General features: G+C 44.4%; 3 protein-coding genes across 6 annotated transcripts; 2 read left to right on the forward strand and 1 right to left on the reverse strand.

The window, feature by feature from the left end:
- Positions 1–1,746: 1,746 nt before the first annotated feature.
- Positions 1,747–3,379, forward strand: LOC4347303 (uncharacterized). Of its 2 annotated transcripts, none has more exons than XM_015795950.3 (2): positions 1,747–2,975; positions 3,059–3,379. In XM_015795950.3, exon 1 carries the CDS (start codon positions 1,835–1,837, stop codon positions 2,951–2,953), a length of 1,119 nt encoding a protein of 372 aa, XP_015651436.1. In that variant the 5' UTR covers positions 1,747–1,834; the 3' UTR covers positions 2,954–2,975; positions 3,059–3,379. The 2 variants fall into 2 exon arrangements, with proteins under 2 accessions (XP_015651436.1, XP_015651437.1); XM_015795951.3 differs by having other exon boundaries at positions 1,747–2,968.
- A 6,888-nt stretch (positions 3,380–10,267) lies between these two features.
- On the forward strand, positions 10,268–10,994 carry LOC107277475 (transcription factor bHLH30). The gene is made up of 2 exons (XM_066303987.1): positions 10,268–10,444; positions 10,524–10,994. The coding sequence occupies exons 1-2, from the start codon at positions 10,268–10,270 to the stop codon at positions 10,992–10,994; spliced, it is 648 nt and encodes a 215-aa protein (XP_066160084.1).
- A 1,459-nt stretch (positions 10,995–12,453) lies between these two features.
- LOC4347305 (beta carbonic anhydrase 5, chloroplastic) lies at positions 12,454–17,215 on the reverse strand. 3 transcript variants are annotated; one of them, XM_066304330.1, is made up of 9 exons: positions 17,112–17,215; positions 16,665–17,023; positions 15,052–15,213; positions 14,928–14,976; positions 14,725–14,838; positions 14,584–14,637; positions 14,370–14,461; positions 14,180–14,285; positions 12,454–13,267 (listed from the first exon to the last, which is right to left on the reverse strand). In XM_066304330.1, the coding sequence occupies exons 2-9, from the start codon at positions 16,889–16,891 to the stop codon at positions 13,070–13,072; spliced, it is 1,002 nt and encodes a 333-aa protein (XP_066160427.1). In that variant the 5' UTR covers positions 16,892–17,023; positions 17,112–17,215; the 3' UTR covers positions 12,454–13,069. The 3 variants fall into 3 exon arrangements, with proteins under 3 accessions (XP_066160427.1, XP_015612365.1, XP_015612363.1); XM_015756879.3 differs by lacking the exons at positions 16,665–17,023; positions 17,112–17,215 and adding exons at positions 15,908–15,960; positions 16,053–16,309; XM_015756877.2 differs by lacking the exon at positions 17,112–17,215 and having other exon boundaries at positions 16,665–17,098.
- Between the last annotated feature and the right edge of the window lie 3,576 nt (positions 17,216–20,791).

The following is a 20,791-nucleotide window of genomic DNA, read 5'->3' on the forward strand; positions in this document are numbered from 1 at the left end:
TACCTCATGCCTCTGCATGACTACTGTTGAGATTATAGGCATATAATGATTTAATCTATTTCATAAATAAATCATGACATTACAGATAAAAACTAGCATGAACACATCATTAGATCTACACATGTAAACTACACAGTATAATATGAATAGATCAAACATGCGCAACATATTGAACACGTACCGAGGTGGCGGAAAGACCGGCTGCTCGGTCGAAACTTTTCGCAGGCGTCTACGAAGGCACGCAGCACGCGAGCGAAGAGGAAGACGAGCCGTCGCGGACAAACAGGGAGCAGTCGCGCAAAGCGCTTCCCAAAAACCTTATTGTCGCCTTCTCCCGGTGCAGGACGTCGAAGGCAGAGGTTCCGGAGACCTGCTCTCCCAATCGCAGGTGCACGCCGGCGAGCGGGATGGAGTAACCTACGAGCGACGGCGCAGCACAGAATAGGAGGCAAACCCTAGATTGATTTCGCGTGTGTTGCGTGAAGGCGGCGGCTCGGTTTATATAGAGAAGGGTCGCTTGATCAGGGCGCCCGCACCATCTCCACTGCGCGTAAGTCGCGCGTAACTTATCCGGACTCCACGCCGTTTGCACGCACCGGATTTTTCGGAACATTTCCAAAACAAAAACGAACTGCATCTCACCAATTTTGACGGACCATTCGACGCGTATGTCGTGCACGCGCGCCGCCTGCCCTGCCAGGCCAGGCGAGCGAGCGCGCAAGGTGAGGAACCAATTTTGACGAACCGTTCGACGCGTACGTCGTGCACGCGCGCCGCCTGCCAGGCCAGGCGAGCGAGCGCGCGCGTGTTCCTCCTCTTCTCTCCGCCACACATGCTTCAAGTGGCTAGGAGGGCATCCTCCCTTTTAAGGAGGCCCCATTTCCTAGAATAAGCAAGGTGGTACTAAACTCTATATGCATATCATCCCATGAGATGGGCTTTTATGATTTTCCAAAGAATTAATTTTCGAATGGGCTAAGACCCATTCATTAATTCCAACAACTACTCGTCTTCACTTGCCTGGTTACGAATTGAGCTTCCTCCCTATCTGCTTTTTTTTTAAAGCGGATTTACTGATTTAGCTTTCTCTGATAATGAGTTGAATCCTGTACATGATGAACATTTGGCCCATGGCAAGACCAGACTGTACCAGCATATTTGGGCTAAATTTGGGCCATGTATACGACACATGGATAGATGAGGCCCAAGTGACCTCCCAATACGTACTCGTTAGGACAGGCCGAAATCCCGGGCTGTTCAGGTGTGTCAGTATATGGGCCAAAATCCCGGCCCATACACGTTGGAGTAAGTCCACTTGCTATCTCTCATGTTTACGTCAAGTTTAATTAACATCCCTTAAACCGTAATATCAAGAATCTTAACAAAACCGTCCAAACCAGGTCCCATAGCAGTATTATGGATGGCTGTTTTAGCTAACATGACATTCTAGTCAGGAAAAAATATTTAAAACATGTGAAACGCACATGTAAGTTACCACCTCTTCTTCTTCATCTACTTTTTAAGACAAAAGGCATTACGCCCCGCTTTTACTTGAAAACATAAAAGTTGTACAGAAGTCATAAGAAAACAAAAGAAAACTTCTTCCTCCACTTTCCCTCTCCTCTTTATAGGCTAGGATTTAGGCCCATACAAACAAGGCCTAATTGGCCCACACGGGTCAAAGCCCAAATACCACGCGTTTGGGGGGAACACCGCTTATTCGCTATACGCACCCCAAGCTGCGGCACACCAAATCCATCCCCCGAATCCCCCAAGTCCACATCCACACTCGCCAGTCGTCACCTCCTCCTCCTCCCCCCTCCGCTCGCCGCCGATGGATCCGGCCGCCGCCGCGCGGGGGCAGGCGGAGCAGTGGATGCGGGTGGCGGAGAAGCTCCTGGTGGCGCGCGACCTGGAGGGATGCAAGGAGTTCGTCTCCCAGGCGCTCGGCACCGACCCCCACGTCCCGGGCGCCAACGACCTCCTCGCCGCCGCCGACGTCCTCCTCGCCGCGCAGCGCCGCCGCATCCCCAACGGTCATCCAGATCCCTACGCCGTCCTCGGCCTCGATCCCTCCACCCCGGCCTCCCGCCGCCCCGACGCCATCCACGCGCAGTACCGTCGCCTCTCCTTCCTCCTCAATCGCTCCCACCCCGACCGCCCTTGCTCGCTCTCCTTCGCCGAGGCCGCCCGCCTCGTGGCCGATTCATGGGCCTTCCTCTCCGATCCGATACTTAAATCCGCCCTGGATGCTGAACTCGACGCCGCCGCCGCCGCAGCCGCGGCGGCGGCAGCTCGCGCGTACCATCCTCCAGCTCCGATGCAACAGCCGCAGCCGCAGCCTCCGCCACAGCCAACTCCACCGAGGGCGGCTCCCCTGCCAACTCCACCAAGGGCGCCTCCCCAATCAACTCCACCGAGAGCAGCGCCCCAGTCAACTCCACCGCAGCGGGTGGCTCCACAGCCACCCGCCACTGCAGCGGCGCCGCCGATTGAGCCTGTCGCGCCGCCTTCGCCCACGTTCTGGACAGTGTGCATGTCCTGCTGCCACATTCACCAGTACGACCGCCTCTATGAGGCGCGGAAGGTGTTGTGCCCTAGCTGCCGCCAGCCATTTGTAGCCGAGGAAATGGCGGAGCCACCACCCATTGTGCCGGGTACTGACATGTACTACTGCACCTGGGGGTTCTTCCCTGTTGGTTTTCCTGGCTGTCCTGGCTTCGAGAAACTGATCAGTTCGCAGCAGCATGGAACAGATCAGCCGAATACACCTTGGCTTGGAACCACTGGTGGTGCGGAAGCTGATGGTGTGGCTGGTGCTGAGAATGGGGCGCCGGTTAGTGCTGCCGTGGAGGTGCAATCTGTGCCGAAACCAGCGAAACCCGTGAGAGTGAAGGTGGGCGCGAAGAAGCGAGGCCGTCCCAAAGGCAGCAAGAACAAGAAGAATTTGTGAATGATACCAATGAAGGTGATTGGTATGATCATAGATCAGATGGGTTTGTTGGGTTATTCGTTTGATCCTGCTATCATTGTCATCGACTGAAACGTTTATCTGTAGGTTGAATGCTAATTCGTGGTTGACAGGATCCTACATTGAGAAGCACTGCAATGGTGATAGAAACTTAGTTTTTCAGGCAGTCTTGCTCAGTTGCTGGGTTGTACTACCTTGCTGCTCTCATGCTTTAGATGCAGTTAGCTGCTGTATGTTGTCTAATTTCATTGACTTCAGTTGAGCTAGCTGTTCTGATCTAAGATTATTAGGAGATAGCGATTTTAGTACCGTGCATTGTAAATTTTGAAATTTGATGCTACTATAAGCTCTTCTCTGCATAGGATTGCAGACTTGCAGCAATGAATGAGAGTTTTATTTTCCCAGTCATTTATGCTCAGGCTAATTTTCAAGCGCCACAACATTTCTCTTTGATATCCTTATTATTTGATCATGCAATGAATACTTTTATTATTGTTTTCTTTGAATCTGGGCACTTTATCCGTACTTTTCTCATAGTTGCGATGATTACTGCTGTTTGGGTGAACCCAAACACCTTTTTCCTTTGAACCAAGGCATTTCATCCCTGTTGTAATTTTGGGCTGAATTTCTGCTGTTTATTTAGTTGACTTGCCATGTGGTCACTGTTAGCAAATCTAGTGAATGTGAATATATGATAGAGGGCAACAAGCATGTTGATGATTCATCAGTTTATCCTTGTATGTTTGTGCTGCCTGTGTCCATCCATGCCTCCATGGTAAATCCTTCTATTAAGCATCATTGCAATGTTTGTGCTGCCTGTGTACTCCGTTGGGCTGATTACTCGCATGGTCTAAGGTAGGTCTCATAAATCTGATGTAGTGTTGGAAGTCTACCTGAGCATCCAGATCTTAACTGAGCAGAGTCTGCAAGATCGAGAACATGTTGAAGTTTCCCTGGTAGCTTAATCCTCCCGTTTTAGGCCTCATTTTGATTGAAGGATTGTTTTTAGGAAAAACATACGATTTCACATCTAAAATGCCATTGCCCACTCCTTTCGATCAAAGGAATTGGTATAGGAAAAACAAAGGATTGATTTCTCTTCGCTATCAATTCCATAGGAATTTAAACATCGATCGAGGGCTCTTTTTTCAATCCTTTGATAAGTCCATGACAAAGCAAGCTACATAGCTAAGTGATCATGAATTAAACACATTCGGAACAATGACACCATTGGGTACACTTCAGTCCTTTGAGTACTACACTATGATCAATTCATGACTTCCAAACAACTCACTTTGTTTTTTTTCTATATTTTTCAATTCTTTGTTTTGCACATGCATTTGTATCCTATACTTATGTTTTTCCTATTCATGTGTTTTCCCATCACTGGAAAATGGAATTTTTTAAAGCAATTTCAAAGGACTTGAAATCTTGTGGTAATATTTTATAAAGTCCTTTGGATGGTAGGAATGGGTTTGAAAATTCCTATCCGATGTCTTCCATTCCTTCACGTTTTTGAGGATTCTAAACACTTAAACAAAGCTCATATGTTTTGCATCCCTTCGATAAATCCAAGGCAACATGCCACTTTATTTCTCCTCTTTTGTCTATTCTAATGAATTATTCGATTCAAAATCCCTTTTTTTCCTTATGGAGTAGACAAACACATCTTCTACCATATTCATGTGTTTTTATTTCCTGTAGGATCTATACTTTTTTTTTTCGTTTATGTGTTTTCCTAATATTGTGTTCCAAAGGAGTCCTTACCATGAAAAACACAATAAAAGAATGTTACACGTGAATTGAATTGGTATGCCGCTCTCATCCCAATGAGTAAAAAAACACATATGTTACAAAAAGAAGCACTTTTTAGAAGAAAATGACAATCAACTGTAAATTTGTATAAAGAGTATCTTATTTTAAGGAGAAATAAGAATAAACCTTGCACTGCAAAGTTAATTAGGAAAAAAACTAGCAAAAAATCACAACTACTACAGACACACAACCAACCTAAACAACCGCATCCAAAAAAGCACGACAACCAAACTCAACACCTCACCATATGTGCTCTTGGTCCGACTTTATGACCACCAAATTTATAGAGAGATAAGGCAGCTTGAATGAACAAAACCGTCGCTCTTGTCTTGCCTCATGGCACTATCTCCATCTAGCTACCTTGAAACCAAAGCCTCCCAGCGGCCACTTCACGATTGATGCCTCCACTCACCAAAACAAAACTTATTGTATCTCATAACGCAACAGCTCCAACCTCACCTCAACACATCTCGTTGACTTGAAGTCAGCTGCTATGTAACCAAGGAAAGTCGGAAAGGCAAGTGCCGCAAAAAGGAGCTCACTGCTCTTGCCTCCACAGCTGTCACCACCACGGTCGCATGCCACTATCTCCATGTAGCCACCACTAATCCAAAGCTTCTCAATAGTCACTTCACGACTAATGCCTGTGCTTAGTCAAAAAGGAAAAGAAATAAACATGTTGTAGGTCATCATTGCCAAGCTCGTCTCCCTTGACATAACAGTTCAATTTCATGTCAACACACTTTATTGACTTGCATTGATAACATCCACTATGCAACTGAGGAAGGTTGGAAAAGCAAGCTCTATGAGATGCAGATCGCCACTTCTGCTTCCATGGTTGCCACAACCGCAACCTCATAGCACTACCTCCAAACTACAATTCTAACTTCCAAAGATGATTAGCCAATTCAGGTTTCAAACCACTTACTCCATAGAGAGAAAATCGAGCGTCGAGTTATCCTTGCCAAGCTAAGTCAGCATGATGGAGCGGTTCCGATTTCCAAACACCTAGCCAATCCAAACAAGTCAGCAAGATGGCCTCACCCCCAATAGCGGGGAGGCGAAAGCCGCCCCACCTGTCGACACCATGACCATAGTAGTGTCCCTCGGAGTTGAAAGAGGCCTTGGGAGCAATGTCAGTCGGCAAGAGGCAGCCTATCAAGATAGGTATGGCTAGCGAGGATTCGCACCAATGGGCAGAGTAGTCCTTTGGTCACACCATAGAAAAAATGAATTGAAGGAAATTTCCAATTGATCTAACTCCTTTGCTTTTTTTTAATTTAAAATTGGACCATAGAAATACAATCACATAAAATACTTCCTATCTCTTCCTACAAACCAAGATGTCTATAGAAAAATTTTCTTTGGGTTTGTTCGGTTAATACCTCCCATGAAGATTGGAGAAATTTTGAAGATTAATTCCCTCTAAATTCCCTTCAATCCCTTTCTTATAGTGATTAACCAAATAAACTCTTGGATATTTGGGAAGTTAAATTTGAAAAATCCTTTGCCAATCGGGCTTGGTTATTCCCACACACACCTCTATAAGGGCGTGTACAAATATAGAATTCGATATGGCCTTTTAGTTAATACGTACTACCTTTGTCCCATAATAATTGTGTTTCTAGGATTTAAATTTGTCCCCAAAATAATTATCACAATAGAGTACTAATGATCCCATTAATCACTTCTCATCCAAATCTCTCCCTATTTTACCCTCAACTACTCTCCACTGTTACCTATAAACCATTTAATAGGTGGTATTATAGTTTTTTTTCTCAAATCTTAATATATGCTAAACAACCTAGAATTACACGATTAATTTAGGACGGATGTAGTATCACTTAGAGACTATTCTCCTCTAATAGTTGAGACAACAAAACCTCTTAACCACTAATACACTAAAATAACTTTTTATTACTCTTCTTCCTTTTATTCACCCTCATGTAACAAAATTTCCTCTAATAAATACTAAGAGTCGACTCTAAGCATTGTCATATGTAGCAATTACGTTTCCCTTTCCTCCCCTGTCTCTTCCACGTCCAAATTTACTTGTCCAAATTTACTTGCATGATAATGGAAATAGACCATTATTAAACACCGTTGTACATGTCCTAACAGTTATAATCATACAACAGAAACTAACTGCTTAACCATCATTACTCAATGTGCTGGAACCGGAAGCAGATCTTGTTGGAAATAATCTTGTCATTTGTGTGTTTATTAGCATGTAGAATTGTGTGCATTAACACATTGTGAGGATGTTCGTGTATGCATGGCTAGATCAGGTTGTTAGCTTGCATGTGTTGAATTAGTGTGTGCATGCAAGATTTATTAGTGTAGTTAGTTAGGTTGTTAGTCGTGTGAGCTGCATGTATATCCATGCAGCGCATGCTCAACTTTTGTCTAGAGAATGCGTTCAGTTTGTGCAGTTCGGTTTGTGTATATAAGTACACACTACTAAAAAACACCCTCATAAAGAATGGCTCATATGTGTCGGTTCATTTAAAACCAGCACCTATGGAGCTTTTCCCACATTCCTACTACGGAAAAACATAGAACCGACACCTTAAAACACTATAGGTACCGGTTCTAGTGAAAAAACCGGCACATATACTATAGGTACCGGTTTTTTAAAAGAACCAGCACCTATAATATATTATAGGTACCTTTTTTTTAAAAAAAAATGGCACCTATAATTTTGAGCCAAGCCCATCAGAACCACACCCACCGCGCGTCCTTATCTACTCAATCGTTCTCTGACTTATCCATCTAGCGTCTCTTTCTCGTCTCTCAGCTCGCACGTCTCTCCCCTCTCTCTCTCTCTCTCCTTCCCCTCTCTCTCTCTCTCTCTCTCTCTCTCGTGGTGCCTGCCCAGCGAAAACGGCAGCGGCGGCGGTGGCCGCGCCCTCCCCTCCGCCAGATCCAGCGGAGGCGGCGGGCACCCCATGGGCGGAGGCGGCCAGCGGTAGCAGCCGTGCCCTCCCCTCCGCGGATCCGGCGAGAAGGGAGGCGGCGGGCTCCGTGGCCGCCAGCGGGTACTCCCACGAGTGGCGCGGCGGGCTCCCGTCTGCCAGATCCGGCTAGAGGGGAGCATGTGGTGGAGGCAGTTGGGAGTCGGCGAGCTCCCACGCCGGCAGCTGCCTGGCGGAGGCAGTTGCGGCGCACCTCGGCAGCGGCGGCGGCTGCGCCATGCCCATGCGGCGATGGCGGCAGGGGTGGAGAAGGACACCGGTGGCGCATGTGAGGTGGCGGCTTGAGTTCTTTAGTGTTTTTCTTTTTTAGTTCATGAGTTCTTGTTAAGTTCTAGTCCTAATTTTGTTGAGTTCTTGTCCCAAACTTGTTGAGTTCTTATTCTTTGTACCATGCATATACTAGTTTGCTGTTGGTTTTGATCTCGAATCCGAGAGGAAGGGGAGTAGGGCTGGGTTCAAGGGAGGATGACAACGACAGTGACGTGTGGTTGGTTGGTGAGTTCGGCTCGAATTTGAGCCGGCTCTCTTTTTTTTTTTGGCTCGAGCAATGCTAAAGGTGCCGGTTCTATTTTTCTTAAAGGTGCCGGTTTCTAGTATTGGTGCCGGATGAAACTTTTTGTAGTAGTGACACTTGATAGAGGAATAAAAATGAGTGGCATGGTTCCTGAGAAAACAAGATGTAGTCCCATGTGTATGCTCGTGTTCTCTTTCTCCCTTAATTTCTTTCTTGTGTCTGTGTGAGATATAGAGTAATAGTATAGAGAGATAAGTTATTAGAAGAGCCGAGTGAATCGGTTCCAACAGGATAATTGTACCATAAAAGTTCTCTATTTAGGAATAGGCCTGCCAATCTGTGATTTTACAGGATGCAGCCCCTCCTGAGAGAATCCATCAATTTTGCAGCACGACATTGAAGACGGCAGCAGGAATGCATGCAGGATTACAGGTACATACGCCATGTTTGCTGCGGTACATACGCCTCTGTTTTCTGCTGCATCGCGCGCTCGTCGACAGCTCCTGAGGTCCTGGATCTACAAAGGGATTGAGGACCAGATCGACTCCAGAGTACCACACTCCCGAATCCTTGAACGGAGAAACGATGCCAATGCACATAATTTCCATCAACCCGAGAAAAACCAGCTCACCGTTCAGTACTCGAACTGCTACTGATTGGTAAGTAGTAGTACTTCGATACTGTGGTACTACTACTATAAATCTAAGTATGAATCTATGATGGATGCTACTTGCAATTGCAAGTTACAACCCTGTCTCTCTCTCTCTCTGCCTATCGATCATCATGCATAGCACCGGTGTGTACTCGTCGCAGCCTTTTTCGCCTTCGCTGTACTCTCTTTGCTCGCCTGCTTAATTGTTGCCTTGTAACCTAAAGGCGTGTGCCCGTTTGTTACAGAGCAAGGAGACATGGCATATCGGCGTGCCGGCCATATTGCTGTAAATGTAGCCCGCCGGAGTTGCGTTTGCCGACGCTTTTTCACTGCACCCGTCCGACAATTTACGTGCGAGAAAAGTGCAGTACACATGTGCACATGCATCCACCGGTTCAACGTTACGTTACTCCCCTCGCTCCGGCAGAAACTGCGACGTTTGAAGTTTGATCGGTTGTGCGGTGATTGGTGAATAGCCGCCAAAAGGCGAGGACCACACACGGGTGATTTCTCCTCTCGATCGACCGCGACACAGGTCGAAACGCCAATGCCCACCGCAGCCAGACCTGCCCTAGTTGCCTACGCAATAAAAAGCCATGTCGCCACCGGCGCCGGCGGCCTCCGACGTGCCCGTTTGCTTATAAGAGCAAGTTTAATAGTATAGCCCACTACTGACTCCAATTCATCATAGGAGTAGCTATACAACTGTCGACAGTTTTTGGGATGAAAAACTTTCAAATATAACTACTATGTAATTACATTATAACTACTATATATAATTAATATGTAACTCGAGTGTAACTCAATAAAGCACGATGGGGCAACTGGTTAGGTGAACAAACCTCCAAATTGGAGGTGTTGGGTTTGATCCCTACTGCACGCGTTTTAATTTTTTAAACCGTTTTCGCTCATTAGCACAAATCTCAAAGCATATTAGACGGCTTAAAATTTGAAAGTTTTCACCCCTGTTAAATGTCGACAGTAGTATAGCAAATCTATTTATCTATAGCCAATTTAATAGTCAATTCATACAATAGTTGCTTAATATACTATTAATAGCTGGTCCTACCTGTCATATACACATTACGTCTTGGAGTCCATAATGCAGCTGTCTAGATATATAGCCCCCTGCTCTTCTCTCTCTTTTTTTATCTCTTTAAAATATACTTATAGCTGGCTTATAGCCTGCTATTGTACCTGCTCTAACAGTGCAATGCGTGCCCACCAGTACGTGGCTACCTGCGCGTTGCAACGATCGGCTTCCTGTCCCGCCTATATCTTCTCTTCGAACCGATCGAGCTGTGGGACAGAGACACATAATACGCTAGCCATTCGTGGAGATGGTGGCTGCACGGAGCGGCGACGACGCGGAGCTCAGGTTGGACGTCGAGTGCTTGGCGGCCGCGCCGCGGTGGACCAGGGCGAGAAGGAGCCACAGCGAGGCGGAGCGGAAGCGGCGGGAGCGCATCAATGCTCACCTCGACACACTGCGCGGCCTCGTCCCCTCGGCGTCCCGGGTGCGCGTGAGCTCGATCGTCTCGTACTCTCATAGTCTCATGCATGCATGTCACCACCGTACGTACGTGGTTGCAACAGATGGACAAGGCGGCGTTGCTCGGGGAGGTGGTGCGGTACGTGCGGAAGCTGCGCAGCGAGGCGGCGGGCAGCGCGGCCGTCGTCCCGGGGGAAGGCGACGAGGTCGTCGTAGAGGAGGAGGAGGTGGAGGTGGAGGGGTGCAGCTGCGACGCCGGGGAGAGGCAGGCGGCGAGGCGCGTGAAGGCGTCGGTGTGCTGCGCCGACCGCCCGGGGCTCATGTCGGAGCTGGGCGACGCGGAGAGGTCCGTCAGCGCGAGGGCGGTGCGCGCGGAGATCGCCACCGTCGGCGGGAGGACCCGGAGCGACCTGGAGCTCGACGTCGCGCGGACGGCGGCGGCGGGAGGAGGCAGCAACGGGGCGTCCCAGCTGCCGGCGCTGCAGGCCGCGCTTCGCGCCGTGATCATGAGCCAGGAGGAGCTGCTCGCCGTGGAGAGCTACAAGCAGCGCCGCTTCTCCGCGGATTTCGCCTAGGGCATGTTTGGTTCCCTTACGTACATTGTCACAATTCCATACGTAAGAGTGGACAAGTCAGTAAGTCATAGTTACGATACTGCACTAGACACTATTTGGCATGGCAAAGTTTGGCAACTAAAACCAAATACGTCCCTACTTGATTAGGGCTCTTGAAGTGATCTGACTAGAGAAATAGGAAGGAAGAGGAAGGAAAACTGTGGAAAATGCAATCCCCTAAATTGAACATGTAGTTCATGTTTTTTTCCATCCATTAGATATTGCAACTATCAGTGTTTTCATTCTCTCGAGGTTATTTTTTTTACATCACCTAAATAGTTCTTTTTGAAGAAAAAAAATTATAAAATGACACGATAGACTAACATGAGATATATCAATATGTGTTTTGTTATTAGATCGACTACGTTTAATACTTCAAATATGTGTCAGTATATTCTATGTGACAACCAAACTTAAAAATTTGTCCCAACTAAACAAGGCCTTAATCTTGAGAGTAGAGAATTAACTAGAGACCTCACCCAATCGAGATACTCATATAGCAAATACCAGGCCGTATAGTCACATGTGCAAACTGTGCATGTGTTCAGGGGCCTCTAAAATTTAAGGGCCCCAAATCTACCATTAGTACTAATAATTCATGATTAGTTAGTATCATATTCAGAGGGAAAAAACAGACAAAAGAAAAATGAACCCAACAAGATTACAAGGTCTAATCCTCTTCATGATGCTAATAACAATTTGTGATATCTGTATTAAATCCGCCCGCTGTCCGATTGTTCGCAGCAGTAATAAGCCTACAACAATTAACATAATCAATCAACAATTTCATAGTAAAGGGGACTCAAAATCACATTGTAAGGCTTTTGTTTTCTAATTTTAAGGCCTTATTTTACATTTTGTACTCACTGCTGCAGGGTCTGAATGACATCGTCTGCAGTACTACTCACTGACATGTGAGCCCCACAGCCCCTCTGAATGACATCGCTGCAGTACTACTCACTGACATGTGAGCCCCACAGCCCCTCTGAATGACATCGTCTACAGTTCTGCTCACTGACATGCAGGCCCCACAGCCCCTCGGGCCCACATGTCAGTGAGCAGTACTGCAAAGGATCTCAATTGCTGAATGACAAGGGGTTCACTATAGATACTGGCAGATTGCATGGCAGCATTGAAGTCCATACTGCTCAAACCTCGTCATGAAGTATAATCAAAACTACTGCACTGGACCAAACTTATCAAAACTAGAGTACTACTGCTTAATTAAACTACTCCCTCTGTGTACCTCCATCCTAAAATATAAAGCATTGAAACATATTAAAACTACTCCCTCTGCACCTCCATCCCAAAATATAAGTCATTGAAACCAGTGTCTCATCTGGTCTTAATACATACCCCAAACTTCCGAATGAACCAAAATATTTCGGTTGTAGTGACTACGACAAAAGAACAGTAAAGATTGAACTTTAAACACAACATTGTTTCAACTATTTGAGAATTATTATATTGATACAGCAGCTGCCCGGCACACCAGATTACAAAGCTCTATCTTATTTTTGCAATTACACGATAAATGATACAACACAATAATTTGCCAAATGTGGCAAGATCGTACATGTTTTTGGTATGAATATGAGTTTGCAGCTTATTGAATTAATATGATGCTTCTAAGCAGAAAATAATACAGGGATATTTGGACAAAATTCACTTTGTCCCCGGCAGTTTGACAAACTTTCACTTTGCTGCCATAATGTTCATTTCTGTTGCACTTCACTCCATTGTGGTTTCGCTCAACTGCAGCCTAGTCACTGTATCAAATAACTGTTAAAGTGCCACATGTACCTCTGTGAAGCTGATAACATACAACATGACCAAGTATGGCCGTCAAGTGTTATGTTAATCAATGGTACCAACAACACCGTAACAGTGACTTGATACTGGGACTCGTTCTTGCAGAATGTCAATACCACAATGGAGCAAAGTGCAATGAAAATGGACAGCACAGTGGCAAAGCAAAACCATGCTAAACTGCAGGGGGCAGAGTGAAATTTACCCAGGTAAGCAATGCCTCTTGATCAAGACCAGGTAGTCCTATTCTTTATGGCATACTTGCTTCCACCTTCCAACCCTTGGCGGTATACTAATTTCCACTTCTCGAATGTGCAATCAATAAAATTGTAATAGCCCCCATGAAGGCTCAAAGTTCCTTCATTCACCCTTTTCTCTATCCAAGGGTATGTTAACAAGTTCAACAGTGAGCTATTAATTGATTCCTGCAACAAAATATTTCATTCATGTCAGATATTACGGTAGCTTCATTTTAAATCAGCAATAAGAGCTATACAAAATTCAATGTTCAGCTATTGCATGCACTAAACTTTACCAAACATTTCAAGAAATCAAACACAGGAAATCAGTGTTATTTAGCATGTGTTGAAGTATGCTAAATCTATTCCAGAAACTTGAATACATAAACTGAACCAAGAAGAAGCCTGCTATCAGTAACGAGTTTACCCCTTGAAACTTTGACATCTCTTTGAACTAGTAAAGATCATTGAAGCAACAAACTGCACTACCAAATGCATGTTTTTTCCCCTGAAAAATCAAGGTTTCTACTATCTCCGTTCTTTAGTTTTCTACATAATATTCTTTTCTTTTTCAGTCTTCAAGATTTGACTTTGGCAATTGCTTCTAATAACTTTACGTTCAGATATAATAATGGAATTACAATATCTATATCTATACTCTATATATACTATTATGAAAGATGGTAGTGGTGGTGGTGAGTCTGCCATTGCCATCAACCACTGTCATGTAGGACCCCAAATAGTGAGTAGGTGGGGACTTTTGTCCATTCCCTAAGCAACCCAAGAACCCAACTAGGTAAATGTTCACTGACTTACTATCTATAGAACAATGTGTTTTGTACTTTTACTTTCAATCTTACTAATATACACCAGAAAATTTAGTTTCCCAGTGATTTAAAAATTATTATAACATCATTATTTCAGATGCAGTTTAAACATTCTTGCTGTTTTTCTGTTCCCATAGCAAAGCATGGGCATTGAACTAGTTATGAAGATATTTCTAACGACAAAATTAAAGCACATATTCTAGGATATAAAGTAGTAAAAATGAACTGAGGTAGTAACAATTATCCATCAAACTAAGAAAATCAAAATCACCTTTTCACAATGTTTGCACTGTAATTCAAAATTCAAATTTCCAGCTGCTGCTTCCGTACTTAACCTTGCACTCTTTGCAATTGACACCCAATCTCTGATAAAGCTTCTGTTCAAGAAACAAACACCATATATGCATGATGTAAAAGAAAAATAAAAGGATACGTAATGCAAAAGATGGGAAGAACTTTACCTAGATTGCGAATCATCTTGCTTACTTTTCATACTCATTAGTGCTTGGATACCACCACAACGGCTGTGACCTACCACTAATACATTCTCTACCTGAATAAAGGAATGTCATTGGGTGATTCAGAATTCATTGTATATGCTCATGTCACTAGAGTTGATAAAAATAGAAAACGTTCAAATATAATCTTCAATACTATATCACAAAATATTCTTGCCTCTAGTGTGTTGACAGCGAACTCCAGTGCAGCGCTAGTCTCTGAAGCACCATGCTGGCATAATAGCATTGTTTACTGTCAAAACTTGCATGGTAAAACTTATATTGGAAATAATAATTCATTTGTCTAAACTTGAACTACCTGATATGGTGGTACCAAATTTGCTATATTACGGACAGTAAATGCTTCCCCGGGCTGAAACCCCAAAACACTTGAAGGACATACCCTAGAATCAGCACAAGCAACCACCATGAACTGCACACCAGAAAAAGGAAATGAGCAATCCCAAAGAACTCAGTAATGTTAATATTAAAGAAATTTGCAACAGCACCATAGTCATTCACCTTTGGTGTTTGCTGCTGAGCAAGATTTTGATAGTTAGAAATATTATCCCTATAAGTCACAAACACAACAAACTCAGTAAACAAAAAAAGTTAGATAGATTACAATGATGCATGATCCACTTACACACAATTCCTGTGCTTGAAGTCCATGAACCTTGCTTTCAACTCCATGAATGGATCATGTTCCCCATCTATCTCATCTACTGTACCATGTTGAAAATCTAAAAGCTGTCGAGTCAAACCAGAATGATCTCTTGAGGCCATTGTGGTACACGGAAAGTCCCTCCTGCAGATGAGAAATTCATCTTACTGGTACAAATTACAATACAGCAACAGAGTATTCATTATTTTGTTCTTCAGACAAATTAAATTAAATAAGGGGACATTACAAAGTTCTTTTTTTTCGAATAAGAGGGCAGGAGGACTGCCTCTTTTTCATTAATAAAGGAGGAGATAAATGATTTATTTACAGGACTAAAAAGTTCTGAAGGCACAAAGATCCAATTAGAAGAGTTTACATGCTCAAACCCATCCTAAGTATCACAAATGCATGGTAAAATTGGAAGGATACCCCACTGCAAAATTATGCCTTATTTTACCCAGTTCATCTGAGATATATAATTCCCGAACTAGAATCTCCTTTCCTCAACCACAACATCACATCCACCCCGGAAGCTGGAATAGCAGAGCCATCAACATTGAGCCACGGGCACAGAGAAAGCGGCTATATAAATTAACAAAAAAACATCAAGCAAGCACGCTGGCCAAACAAAACGGCCTAGCAGATCCACCCAATTAGTTCAGACAATTCTTCAAACATCTAACTTGCGCACTAGATCAGAGATTCGCGGGAGACCGCTGGTGGTTCATGAATAGGAAAAGGGACCAAAAACCGATCAAATAAGACGGATAGTTCCATGATCCAATCAGTCGTCCCAAAAGGCCGTAAAAATTATGGGTTGGATCGATCCTGGGCTTACCGGCTAGATCCTCCCACACGCAGGGAAACGCTGAGCGGCCTCGAACCACCGATCTGACGCACCCCCACAGAAGCCACGAATCAACAAAACGAATCACGAAAAGCCGCAGAGCCAAGAAAATGGGCGGGCGGGTCGGCGAGCTCACCGTCACAGCGGAGCGGCTCCGGCCGGGGCCGTCGGCGGTGGGGGGCGCGAGGTTGAGGCACGGGGAGGCGGGGCGGAGCAGACTAGGAGCCATGTGAGGATGTCCCGGTGCTCGCGCGGGTGGTGGTCGTCGTGGTCGGGGTCTCGGGCATTTGTGGGAGGGAAAAGCTTCGCGCGGCAACGGCCGGGGGGGATTTTACGGGGTAGAGCGAGGCAGCGAGCACGACGGCGATGCGACGGAGAAACCGAGGTCGAGGCAGCGATTTTCTTTTTTAGAAAAATGATAAATTAAGCTGGTGGGGGGCGGAAACTTCGATGATTAACTGGAAGCGGCCGCGTAAAGGTTCACGTGGGGGAAACATCTCGTCCGTCCGTTTGGGATGCGGTGGGAGGATCCTGGCCGTTGGATTCCTCGATACTTGGAGAGTGGGAGTGGTTGTCGTGGGCCCATGTGCTGGGGCCCATTAGAGGCATGGGCCGCATGACTATCGAGTTGCGCTGTGTGGGCGCGTGGAAAACTCAAAACTGGGCAATCCAAAAGATACGAGCGATCAAGCACTCAAGCTGGTGTCTCACTGCAGCTTGAAAGCAAAAACTTTGAACTATAGCTCACCGATGGATTGGACGACGAGACGGCGGCTGCTCGCCGGCGGCAGGGACGCCGTCGTCGTGTCCGGTGGCGCGCCGCAAGTGCTGGAGCGCTGCGTCTTCAGGTGGACATGGCTGAGGAGGCATCGGCGCAGGTGGTGGCGAGTGAGCGACCGAAGCTGGAGCTGCGCGTGCGGCGGCGGCGGCAGCAGCCAAGCGCCGAGCTGCTGATCGCAAGGGCCAGGTGACCATAGAACACAGCAAGCTCCAGCCAGAAATGGCGCACCCTCCCCTGCCCCCAGGAAGAGCTAACCAAATAGCCAATAGGAAGGGAAGAAAAACTCCAACAGTACAATTGTTCGACGTGTATGATGGAGATTTGCCCTATCAAAATATTTAGGCGAAATTATTGCCTATCTTTAATCAAAAAAACAAGAAGGAAACGAAACGAAACGAAGCGATCGAAAAGAACAGGTTTGTTTGGCTTGGAGTTGGTTGCTTGGGGCCGTCGGAAGGCGAGAGACCTCGAGAGGGAAAGCAAGACAGTCCCGTACAGATAGGATAGCAGTGTGTCTGACTCACATGATTATCCTCACTCGCACGGTTGCACTTCCGCTTTGACACGGAACTGCACCGAACGTGTGATGTGGTTTTTCTTTTATTTTTTTTCCTTAGCACGAGCAGGGCGCCCTCCCCACTCCCCAGCAATCTTGGAGAAGAATAGACACGCACACTGTGCGCGCGGTCGTGCGGACGAAGGCCCAGCTGGGTATCGCTGCAACTGGTAATCCTTTTTTCCCAATAAAATTCGGTGGGGGCAAACATGCGCGCGGCTCCGTGGCCCGGAGGACGCCACGTGAGTACGCGACGTAGAGGGAAACCACCCGTGCTCTCCCAGCCGCTCGGCATCTCGCTAGTGGGGTGGGAGTGGGAGAGTGGGACACGCTGGTTGGGAGCGACGGACCGGAGCCGAGCTGTCCCGGGGTAATTAAGAGCAGGTTTAATAGTACAATAGCTAGGCTCTAATACTATACATATCTATCTATCTATCTATCTATCTATCTATCTATCTATCTATCTATTATATTATTAAAACAGCTTTAAAAGAAGACACCACATTTGCTATGAGAGCTAGAAATTCCCACATTAATCGAAGAAAAAGAAAAGGAGAATCCAAGTAGGAATACAATTTAAAAATAGCTGAAATTCGGAGTTAAAAATAAGAAATATTGAAAAAAGAGTCCATATAAGAACCCAATACGAGATTAATTAACATTCAGAATAAAAATAAAAATAAAATCCAAAATTAGCACAACGAAAAGAAGAGTTCAAGTAGGAATTAAAAATAAGAAATATTGAAAGAAAAATCCATATAAGAACCCAATACGAGATTAATTAAAATTCAGAATAAAAATAAAATAATATCCAAAACTAGAAAAATTAAAAGAGAGTTCAAGTAGGAATACAATTTTGACACAACTGAAATTCAGAAATAAAAAATAAAAATATTAAAAGAACACTATACGGTATTAATTAAAATTTGAAAAAAAAAAATCTAAAATTAGAAAAAGAAAAAAGATTTCAACTAGGAATACAATTTATAAATAACTAAAATTAGTGATAACAAATAAGGACTATTGGAAGAAAAGACCATCTAAAACACATGACGAGATTAATTAAGTAATAGGTCTATAAATGATTAGAGTGGTGGCGGTTGATAGGACATCTAAAAACTATTAATAAAACACCAAATAGAATGATGACGGGCATGTCGTGAAGCAACTGGTCAAGGTGGTTGGCGGGTCTTATAGAAAGTAAAACCCAATGATAATCATATTTGATTTTTAAAATCTCAATGACAATAAAAATGAGAGACAGCGGGCGGGTTGTACAGGAGTACAATGGAAGAGCCGCCTATGGTTGGTGGGACTTTTAGAAAGTAAAAAATAAATTCCAACGATAATTATATTCGTTTTTACAATACCAATGACAATAAAGAACAAGCGGCGAACGGGTCGTAGAAGAGTACTGTGGCAGCGTTTGACGAGATTTCTAAAAATTATAAAAAAGAAAATCCAACGAGACAATAAATTATAAAAACTATAAGATCCAATTTTAAAAGGTTCGAGCTTTTGAAAAGTAAAAAAAATAAACACGAATGATAATCATGTTTGATTTTAAAATCTCAATGACAATAAAGAAGTAAGGCAGCGGGTGAGCTGTATTGGAGTATAATGACAAAGTCGCTGACATTTTAGCGGAATTTCTAGGAAGTAAAAAAAACAAAATGATAATTATGTTTGATTTTTATAATGGCAGCATTCGACGAGATTTCTAAAAATTATAAAAATGAAACCTAACTGGACAATAAACTCTAAATAATATAAGATCCAATTTTAAAAGGTTCTAAAGAGAATGAATAGAAACCGTTATAGATCGAGCAAGCAACTAAATAAGGATATGACAAAAGTAACGAGTAGCAAGTGATGTAACTTATCAAAATTATAAAATTAGAAACACGGAAATGATAAGGTTTGGTCTTTCAAACTCTTAATACAACAAGATAATTATTTAATAAATTTTAAGTAAAATCATACAAAAATATATAATTTTGTATGGGTACTAGCCGCGCAATTACGCGGGCCACCCATCTTGTTATATTATTAAGACAGCCTTAAAAGGAGGCACCACGTTAAATAGTGGTAGATCGAGCAAGCAAATAAAAAAAAAAGATGACATAAGGGGTAGCACCTGATGTGACTTTTAAAAAACTATATAATTAGAAACACGGGGATGATAAGATTTGGTCTTTCAAAGTCTTAATACAATGAGATAGCTATTTAATAAATTTTAAGTAAAATCATACCTAAAAAATATATGATTTTGTTTGGATGCTAGCCGCGCAATTGCGTGGGCCACCTAGCTAGTTACGTATTATTTTAATATAAATGGGCCCATCTATCATTAGTTTATGGTAGTAGGGATGCAGCAAACAGTCTCCTTGCGCCGCACCTGTGGGCCCAGCGTCTCGGAGTTCACGTGCAGCCTAGCGCTTATTTAGTCGTCCGCTAGCGTTCTCTCACTGTCCTTCTCTCCTCTAGCACAGCATGCATGCGAGCCAACGTGGATACACTACCGCCGACGGATGAATCTTTATTGTACCTGCTCTAATTGGTCGCGCGCCGAGAAAACGGCAGGAGCCCAGGGGCGGAGCAGGGAACCGGTGATTTTACATCGAGGAAGCGACCGCCGCGCCACGACATTTCCAGCGGGGACGGAGGATCTGCCTTGGATGCTGAATCTATCTAGTATGAAGGGGGCATCGATGACTACTGCAGTCCAGCTGTTCTAGAGTCTCGGCAGTCTGTCTAGACGTTGGCGAAGGCCGAGCGGGCTGGGCCAGGTTGGCGGTTGGCCCAGCTACGATAATAATCACCGTGTAGCTAACTGTTCCAGGTTGGTTCACTTGCCCTGCTCATTTTCAAGACTTTTTAAACAAGTTTCAATTGCTTTAGGAGTGTTTTGATCCCGCGCGTAAAATTTTAGCGTGTCACATCGGGTATTATATAGGGTGTCGCATGAGGTGTCCGAGCACAAATAAAAAACTAATTACAGAATCCGTCAGTAAACCGCGAGACGAATTTATTAAGCCTAATTAATTCGTCATTAGTAAATATTTACTGTAGCACCACATTGTCAAATCATGGAGCAATTAGGCTTAAAACATTCGTCTCGTAAATTAGTCGCAATCTCTGAATTAATTATTTTTTAGCCTATATTTAATGTGATATGGTGTAAAATTTGTGTGGGAACTAAACAAGGCCTAAGAAGGATTTGTCAAACTGAAACTGCTGATAAAGCTCAACTCAAATCTGACAGCATAATATCAACGGGAATTAGGCAACTGTCAATCAACGTTGCGTAGCCAAGCTTGGATTATATTTATCCTTTTTCCTCTCCTCCAGGCTCCAGACAAGCAGTCCTGACTCCTGAACTCCCAATTGCAGGATATTGATTCTCTAGAATAGTTGGGCCTAGCCCAATTACATGCCATACCATGGTTCCTGCTCTAGCAAATCCAAATTGGAGAAAGTCCATTTTGCTTCCCTGAACTATGGGCAAGTTTGGTTCCTGTCCCTTAGCGTAAAATAG

Source organism: Oryza sativa, chromosome 9 (assembly GCF_034140825.1).
Source record: "Oryza sativa Japonica Group chromosome 9, ASM3414082v1".
NCBI lineage: Eukaryota > Viridiplantae > Streptophyta > Magnoliopsida > Poales > Poaceae > Oryza > Oryza sativa.